Below are 10,020 nucleotides of genomic sequence, written 5' to 3'. Positions count from 1 at the left end.
AATGAATAATTTCCATTGCTATTCCTGCAGCCACGTTAAGGTTGAGAATAAAGGCAAAGTTTCATATCTGATCAATTTTATTTCTATTAAGGAAAGCTTTCCAATTCAGGAAATTTACACAGGATGCGGAGGATGGCTTTTGGAGCACATTTTGGCAGTAGATGTCTTCCATCCTTCGCCCCGCTTCGTTAGTGCAAAGGTCGGTGCCGATCTTGAGGCAGACTCCTTTTCCCGAGCATTCTGCGGTATGTAATTGCACTTTACTCAAGTTTCCATGGCGCTGATTCTACGGTCAAGTTGCATATACAGTTGTTAAAAAGTCAGTCAAAGTTGGGATGAAGCCGTAAGGATAGAAAATCAAGACGAGCATACCTATCAAGCACATTAATTTTGCAATATGGCATAAGGAGGAAGTGCTCTCGTTTATCATTTTTGCCAAAAAAAGGACTCAGCAACTCTGTTTAATGAGAGCCGCGAGTGGCTCCATTTCCCTCTGTTTTTACTTATACTTTTTATTCTCCATGATCATAGTCACACTTGGTCTTATGTCTAGTCCGTATCTTCTGTGTAGCTAAGAATTGTAACACGAAGTGGTCATTTAAAATATTTTGGCATGTCCCACCCCTAAACCTGCCTATCTCTCTCTCTCTCTCTCTCTCTCTCTCTCTCCGTTGAACGAATGTCTCATTTTGTCCTGTTTAGTTATGCAACGCTTCCGGTGACTTTGACGAAAGGAAATATATATTACTTTCTATGTTTGATGCAGTCGAGAAATTCGTGAACTTAGTTTACAACCGCGAGAGAGAAAAAATTTGTAGATATATAGTTATTTACAATAAGATATTACCCGATATATCAGTCTTTGTTCATTACTTCATCATCTTCAATCCAACCGCCATTGATATTCAATTGAAATGAGGAAGTCCATAACAAATTACCTTAGAAAGGGATTAGTAGACTGATGGAGAATAGCTCTCTGACCCTGAATTCCAAGCATAGGAGGAATCAGAATTGTACTCGGCATAGGCGGTGTTGAAACTTGATGAAAGATTGTGACCAGGTTTCTCGCCACTTCCGCCTCCCGAACTTACATCTGCCGCTGTCTCAGCTTTGATCCAGTCGACGTACTCTGTTGAACACATTCAAAGATATCAGCAGAACAAACGTATTCAAAATGTTCACATAAAGCAGTGAACGACGCTTTATACGCAATTTATATATATATATATATATATATATATATATATATATATATATATATATATATATATATATATATATATATATTATGTATATATGCCGCTAATTTGGAAATGTACTCAATGGGTAACGTAAAAGTTCCTGTTTATGAAAAAACTTCTTGCATATGAATATATTATATATAGAGATATTAATATTATGGTAATATATATATATATAATATAAATTATATAATAATATATATATATATAGATATATATTATATAATAATATATATAAATATATTATGTATCTATCCGACTAATTTGGAAATGGTCAATGGTACGTAAAGTTCCTATTGAAAACCTCTTGCATATGTATATATATATATATATATATATATATATATATATATATATATATATATATATATATATATATATATAGTACTACATCGTTATCAAAAAGCATCGGTACAGTGGCCATACTTGTCACTCTCGCGTAGACTCCTGGTTGTTTGGGTCGAGCGCATCCAGAGCCCCATGACACGACACCGATCAGCACCCAAGATCCTCCGTCTTCCGTGGCTAAAGGTCCTCCGGAGTCACCCTGACGCAAAAAGAATAATTCGTTAATGGGGAGCTGAGATAGGCGTAAATCTAAAAATATGTGTTCATTCCAGTTCACGCCTAGTTTCATTCAACAGACTGAACAACCTGGCAGGAGTCTTTTCCTCCGGCTGCGTATCCAGCGCAGATCATGTTTTCTGTGATGGCTTCAGGGCTGTAGGCCATTTTGCACCGATCGTTGGACATCGTAGGCACCTGCACTTCCTGAAGTTGGCTTACGTACCCTCCACCTGCAAAGAGAAAATAATAGACACCTTTAATTAAGGTTGAAGTCTTTGACAATGAAAGTTTTCAGTGAGGCTCGAAAAATAACACAAGGGAGAGAAAAGGCTCACGTGAAATTACCTTCTTTAGTATTTCCCCATCCAGTGACTATGGCTTTGACGTTGCTAAAGTCTTTATTTGCGTCTGGGAGACAAATTGGATTCACCTGGTCGTTCAGTATTGCTGGCGATGCCAGTCTTAAAATGGCGATATCATTGTCCATATTAGATCTCTCATACTTGGGGTGGATGACGATGGATTTCACACGGATTCGTTGCGGCAAAGGTAGGCCTGCGCTCACGTCGTGTGCGCCAAGAAGAACCTCAATTGGTGGGTTAGAGCTTTGAGTCCTGCAAAAGAAACAGCGATAGCACAGCGAATAATGAAGGAAGTGTATATCCAATGTAATCATGCCCTTAGCAAGAGAACCCGACTCCCCCGCCCCTACCTTGGAGGAATACCATTATTCCTCCAAGGCCCCTAGGGTCACATCGAGATATTTACCCATCCACACAGTGTGCAGCTGTGATGACGTATCCCTCGCTATGAATCGACCCTCCGCAGAAGACCGTCCAGGATCCCGTGTAAACGACGCCCACTTGCCAAGGGTATTCGTTCACCTCCGTCTCCACTCCTCCCACAATACGAGAAGCACGGTTGATAGTTCCACAAGAAGCTTGGCGGGAAGAACAAGGAAAAGATGAATAAATTATGCAAGTGATGCCAATAGACTACGTAATAATCTTCGTTCTACTTTATTCTGGAAATTAATTGAAGTCCCATTCATTTCCTTCACGTGCGTATGTGTGAGTATACAGCAAAATAGAATAATTTAGTTAAGGCCAAGAAAATGATCAATGATTCTCAATGGACACATTTCAAGCCTCACCTTCGGTCTCACTGGTGAATCTGACATCACGCGGTTGGATAAGACCACCCAAAGTTTGATTCCTGTAGAGAGGGAAAATCATGGTTGCGGCAAATTAAATTATAAATACTTCCTTCAGTCCTGTGAAGAAAGAAAATACCACTAAAAAACAATTTTTTTTTTCATTGTGAGATTTTATTCCACCCAGTTTTAAAGGGACAATTTTCCGACCTTTAAATCAACAAAAGCAGGAGTAAAAGACACTGTTTTTCGCTTCGTATCAGACCAGCTAAATGAACAAATTGTTAATTCTTACTTGGGAAATGATCACTGATCTGTCACAAGAGTTTTAGCCATGGAAGATTTCCCGGTCTCCTAAGGTGTACACAAAGGATTCGGTTTCATAAAGGCCAGATCTCGAATAATTCAGATGAGTAGACTGTATTAGAATATTGACTGCCTTACAAATCTGATTAAAAATTCTTTTGGGAACCTCAGTCTTATACATTATTTTCAAATCCATAGTTCACGTATTCCATTGTTTAATGACTAATGGTGACGACAACGCTAAGCAATTACTTGCCGGAAGCTACTCGGCTGAAAATTTTTATCCCATTCAATGAACTTTTGAGATACGACCTGGTAGATCTGTTTTATGTGGTCTGTCTTAATTAGAATAAGCGCCTTATTCTATACAGAGAGGAGAGAGAGAGAGAGAGAGAGAGAGAGAGAGAGAGAGAGTTGGGAACGAAATCCTCTTTGTTCTTACCTGGGGACTGGAGCCCTCCCATTGACTCCTGTCAAAATTCCCTGAAATCAAAGGATAATGAAAGTATAGTGCGCATATAAACACATATGTCCGAGAGAGAGAGAGAGAGAGTGCGTTGAGGGTCTACATTCTTATTTGAAACATTGTAGATTTCGATTAAATAATCAAGTTCAGTGTTTCATTTTATCTGATTTCATGTGTGAAATCTTACTGTTAGTAATAAGATTTTTAATCGTTATAACAATTTTATTGGTCATGTTATGCATCATCTTTTATGATGAAACATATTATTGCACACACACATTTTAATACCATTGTACCTGAGAGTGCTCAACATGAAATAATCTGACAAGAGCCTGGACAAGGAGGTGCAATCATATGAAAAGAACGACGGCTAAGGACCTGCTGTTTCAGGGTCGATGGCGGCCACTTGCTTGGCCACCTCTGCCAGAGGGTGTTATCATTCTTTTTATAATACGATTTGTGAGTGTAATATAATTAATGAAGCTAACCTTAGAGTATACATAACCACGAACTACTCTGAAACAGGCCCTCAGCCATCATTCTTTTCATATGATTGCACCTCCTTGCCCAGGCTATTGTCAGGTTATTTCATGTTGTCCCCCACAGTTGCGCACTCCCAGGTACAATCGTATTAATATATGTGTGTGTGCAATAATATGTTTCATGATAAAAGATGATCCATAACATGACCAATAAAATTGTTATGATGATTAATAATCTTATTACTAACAGTTCTATAAAACATGAGTACCTACAATTGCCTCATTTATATATATGTACGTGTATATATATATATATATATATATATATATATATATATATATATATATATATATATATATGTGTGTGTGTGTGTGTGTGTGTGTGTGTGTATATGTGGCAATTGTAGGTGCTCATGTTTTATAGAACTGTTTAGTAATAAGATTATTAATCATCATAACAATTTTATTGGTCATGTTATGGGATCATCTTTATCATGAAACATATTATTGCACACACACAATATATAATATATATACCTATATATATATATATAATATATATTATATATATATATATATATACATATAAGTGAGGCAATTGTAGGTACTCATGTTTTATGGTTAGTACTATGGCGCCATTTGAAATTTTTTTTCACACGTAATAATATGTGATTATGTTGCATGGTAGATCGTGAAAGAGTTTAAGACTTTAGAGTAGCTCTCGGAGTCCAAAAGTCTTGCCACCCCTCCCCTATGAGTTTAAAGGGGCACGTAAGGACCTTGTAACACTGATAATCAGCAATGAATTAGATCTTGAAGTAGATGAAAAGGTGACCGGAGATTTCTGAACACTTGGAACGTATAGGAGGCGCCTCAATGCTCCTCCCTACCTTATTTATATGGTTTAGTCAAGATACACAAATCAATAACCCTATCAGACCAATCATTAGTTCAGTAGGCTCAATTACGTATAATTTATAATTTATCTAAATTCCTTGTAACAATTCTTACACCTTTGGTAGGAAACATTTCTAACACGAATGTAAGAAACAACGTTGACTTTATAAACAAATTGAATAGTTTCGATTTGAATTCTTATTTTAATATGGTTAGCTTTCACGTTGGCTCTTTATTTACAAAAGTGCTTATAGATGATTTACTTGAAGGAGGAAGAATTTGAAAGGTATGATATGCCTTTAACTGTAGCAAACCTCATTAGTCTTATACGGTTATGTTCAAAGATAGTAAATTTTGTTTTAATGGTGAATGTTTTGTACTAAAGTTTGGCATGGCTATGAGTAATCCCTTATCACCTGTCCTTGGCAATATTTACATGGAATTTTTTTTAGACAGAACTCTTACCGAGAATTTTGCCCAAAAAGTTATATGGTTTAGGTATGTGGATGATATTTTCTGTACTTGGCCAGCTCACGAAAATCTCCAGGATTTTCTTATTAAGCTCAATAATTTAGTCCCTTCTATAAAATTTACTATAGAGGAAGAAAGAAAAATTACAATATGAATTTTCTTGATGTAATAGTCCATAAAAATGATAGAATTTTCATCTTTTCAGTCTTTCGAAATTCAACTAATATTACCTCTTTTGTTCATTATTACTCTAATCACCATCAAAATGTTAAATTCTCTGTTTTTTTCTGGGATGTTTTTAAGGGCTCTAGTGTCTGTAGTCCGCTGTTTATTGACGCTGAGAATAAAACTATTTACGATATGGCCTTGAAACTTGAATTCCCAAAGACTTTTGTAGATATAGCATGGAAAAGAGCTAGAAAATCTATTTATTTAACTAATGACAAACTTGAATTTAGTAAACATAGCATTCTCAAAATATCGTATGATAAAAGGTTTTTATAAATTCCTAGAATATTAAAGCTTTTCAACATAAATGTTGTTTTCAGTAATATTAATGTTAAGAGTTTAGTAATAAAAAAATTCTCCAAAAGATGTCTCTGGCTGCACATATGAAATTCCTTCTAAAAAATTTGTGATAAAATATATTTTACGGACAAACTAGAAAATCTCTTTCACAACGAATCAAACAATATTCAGTGAGAACTGGACAAATATCGAATACATTATTCGTACATATGAGAGATCTAGATCATCCTATTAACTGGCGTCGGGCAAGATCTTTAATGCAGTGTATCGACACAGTTAAAAGGAATATCATTGAATCTTGTTTCATCAAATCAAATAATGGAAGTGTTCTAACTTTAAGTCTTGGTTTGTTTAAACTCGATGCCGTCATATGTTAAAAAGTTGTTGATAAATATAACCAACAAAATTAATATATTCAGTTGTATAAATGTTTTTGGACTTTATATGGCTAAGCTTCCGTTTCTCTTATGGTTAAGTCTGTTTTAGTTTGTGACCTTCCGATCTCCGATTATCCTGGATTATCTCTTTGATTTTGACCCTTTTGACATTTATCCGTCTGGCATTTCTAATTTTTTGTTTACCTTGTAACTTTCTTTTCAACTGTATTTCATGTGTGCCTCGACAATGTCTTATTAAAGGACGAAAGCGTTCGGCTACGAATTTCTGATTATTATCTTTCCCGTGGGATTTGCTTATATTATGAAGTCACGTGCAGCTACTGTGATTTTAAGCATATATACATTGATACAAAAAGCTTTTTATCAAGCCACAGAATGATCCTTTTCTAAAACTGAATAAGACTGACTGAAAATCGCTGTGAATCTTCTAAACACGAACTTAGGCTAAGGCCCCACCGAATCCGGCGCGGCGCGTCGCGTGCGTGCAACACGGCTATCCGTCTACAAGCGTCTCCGTCTTCTGCGAGTGTGGCCCAACCAGACACACGAGTGACGGTTATAAGACGGACAATTCAAACTTCAGCAGTAGTTGCCGTTATGAAGGGAGGTTTTCCTCTGACTCGGTGCTGTCAACCAAATTAGAGGCGTTGAACAGTAGGAAAATCTGGACTTATGACATAACTTTAGATGAGGAAAGAGTGGAGAATGAGCAAAACTTTCATAAGTTACGATAGCGTCCAGACAAGTTTTTTTTTTAATATTGTCGGATGCCGCCGAAAACCTTTGACTTAATTCACTAGGGCATTATATCTCGAATATCAAAATTTGATACGAATTACAGAAGATAAGTATTAACGTAAGAAACTTGTAGTGTAGTAACTCTGAGGGAAGGATTACTGATTTCGAAATTAAAGTTGCACTTTATTTCATTTAATACAAAAATTAAGATACGTAGAATTGTGTGTGAACTGAACACTTTGATACAGGAACTTCTGAAACAAAGATATTTACATAAATGTATCCATTAGAATATAATAAAAAAATACTTTAATCCTTTATCATAACCACAAATCATCACATTTGATTATAACTCAAAGTTGGGCAGGTGGTTCAAATGCAGGTTGTTGTAGGTCTACCACAATTTCTTCCTTCATGCGGAAGACGCACGTCCACGTGCGGCTAAAAACAAAATGTTTTGTTCCTTGTGCGTCTAGTCCGGTAACGCACCTGACGCCACGCACGCTCATGCGCCGTGTGGGGCCACTCGTGTTTGAACTATAACAGTTGATCGAAACGCACAAAACGCGTAGCCGTGTTAGACGCACGCGACGCGCCGCGACGGATTCGGTGGGGCCTTAGCCTTAGACATTTCGAATGAATCTTTTTGTTTGCCACAATAAAAAGACAAAGATTTGAGGTTCACATTCAGTCCATGAATTCATTTCATGCTACGCGGAAGACTGATGTAGACTGAGCGTTAATGATATGTGACGTATCAGAAATTCGAAAACGGACGTTGGAAGCTTTACGAAGCAAAAACCTAGTTACTTTTACCACAGAAGTACACACACTGAAAACTCAACGAACTCTTTTTCATTTCGAACTGGATCATCTGCGAAAAATTTATCTTCAAAACTTGATTTGTGTTTTACTTGAAATAAAGAAGAAAACTGCAGAGAGAGAGAGAGAGAGAGAGAGAGAGAGAGAGAGAGAGAGAGAGAGAGAGAGAGAGAGACAGAGGAGACTTGACGAGAGAGAGAGAGCGAGCGAGAGAGAGAGAGAGAGAGAGAGAGAGAGAGAGAGAGAGAGAGAGCGTATGCTATACAATCGTGTATGAATAAGTATTTATTCTAAATCGAATGTGGCCAGTGTTGAAGCTAATTTGAGGATTCATTCCATATCTTGAGAATAACGGCACCCTATTTTTTTTAATTATTAATTTCTCTTATACTATGGGTTGTGATAAATGATTCTAGTCTCAAACTTCCTTAAGAGCCTCATCTAATCCAAAAGATTTCTGAAACGTTTGAAGTCATACTTGATGATGACGAACTCGCGACACTGTACATGAACAACGATTTATAAACACGAGTGAAGTCCCTCTTCCTTATCAGCCCGAAGAGTCGCTAGGACAGCCCATTCCTTACCAAAACGCCCGAAGCCAGAAGAAAGAGTTGGTATCTCATGCTTGGATTTGCACGGACAAGGAGATGAGACTGAGGTCTACTGTTGAGTGTCTGTGGAGCAAGTTTCAGCGCCACTGTTGCTGTTCTCCTCACCCTCCGAACTCTATTTATCTAGTAGAGAGAACGCAGGTGAAAAGAATATTTAAAACCCCAAATGTAAACGGCTTTGAACAGGACGACCGGTGATACCAAAGGTCCTTAGTCATCCGCGATCAATAGTCTTTCTCAAACGTCACCTGTGAATTTCTGTCTTTCGGCCACATACTCATCTTAATTGCTTACCCGCACATCGACAAGCATCGACTGGTCCCGTGTGGGGGTAGTGCTGTCAGTGCACCTCATGCGGTGCACTGTAGGCATTACTCAAAAGTCTTTGTAGCGTGCCCTCGTCCCCTAGTTGCAACCGCTTTCGTTCCTTTTACTATGCCTCCTTTCATATTCTCTTTCTTCCATCTTACTTTCCACCCTCTCCTAACAATTGATTCATAGTCAAACTGTGAGGTTTTCCTCCTGTTACACTTTTCAAACTTTTTATTGTCAATTTCCGTTTCAGCGTTGAATGACCTCATAGGTCCCGGTGCTTGTCCTTTGGCCTAAATTCTATATTCAGTTCAAAAGCATCGGCTGAAGAGAACTACAGCATTATTTCAAACCAAACAAAGACATGTTTTGCGTTAGGTATACTGTAAGACGGCAACAATAATTCTTAACGTTATTTGCTGGTACTTGGCGATAGTTTCTATAATTCTTTCAGAAAGTCATAAAAATCCATTCAGTGTAGGGAAGGCAGACGTTTAAAATGATGAATTTCTTAGCAACAGTTGATTTTAGATCAAAGCGAGACAAGAATGACAGACACTATTAGAAGCCTAGATAGGAATCCCTGTGCCAAATGACACAGCTCCCCAGTAACTTTTGTCTTTCACGCCAAATATTTCCTACAGTTCATAATCCTTGTTTTCAGTTGGTTGTTTGGAGGGAAGTTCAGCACTTGCTGTTCACAATGTAAGGTCTGTAATGTGCTGCTCCTCTTCATCCACTCTTGGTGTCAGTATTTCTGTACCCAAATGGCACAGCGTTTCCTAATATGATAGTATATGGTGAAAGAATATTTTCACAGAAAAGGCCATTGTATCCCATGTAAATCTTGTATAAAGTGAAACATGACTTACATGTCCACGACACTACAGTGTGGTTTACAAGAATGTCAAGCTGATATTGAGGAGATTTGCTTTATTGAATTCCAACATATACAGTGTACTAGAAACAAAGTTATTTGAAAGAAAAAAAAGTTTTATTGCATATAGAAGCTGCATATTCACCAG

The 10,020-nt window shown here is 37.3% G+C and overlaps 1 protein-coding gene across 1 annotated transcript; it reads right to left on the bottom strand.

The window, feature by feature from the left end:
• Positions 1-950: 950 nt before the first annotated feature.
• Positions 951-8,782, bottom strand: LOC135195915 (trypsin-1-like). Its single transcript, XM_064222418.1, has 8 exons — positions 8,657-8,782; positions 3,710-3,750; positions 2,962-3,023; positions 2,577-2,748; positions 2,154-2,422; positions 1,896-2,038; positions 1,668-1,788; positions 951-1,129 (listed from the first exon to the last, which is right to left on the bottom strand). Exons 1-8 carry the CDS (start codon positions 8,693-8,695, stop codon positions 951-953), a joined length of 1,026 nt encoding a protein of 341 aa, XP_064078488.1. The 5' UTR covers positions 8,696-8,782.
• Positions 8,783-10,020: the final 1,238 nt, after the last annotated feature.

This window comes from Macrobrachium nipponense, chromosome 17 (assembly GCF_015104395.2).
Source record: "Macrobrachium nipponense isolate FS-2020 chromosome 17, ASM1510439v2, whole genome shotgun sequence".
Taxonomy (NCBI): Eukaryota; Metazoa; Arthropoda; class Malacostraca; order Decapoda; family Palaemonidae; genus Macrobrachium; species Macrobrachium nipponense.
The sequence above is the reverse complement of the archived record's forward strand: the minus strand, read 5'-3'. Positions and strand labels throughout refer to the sequence as shown.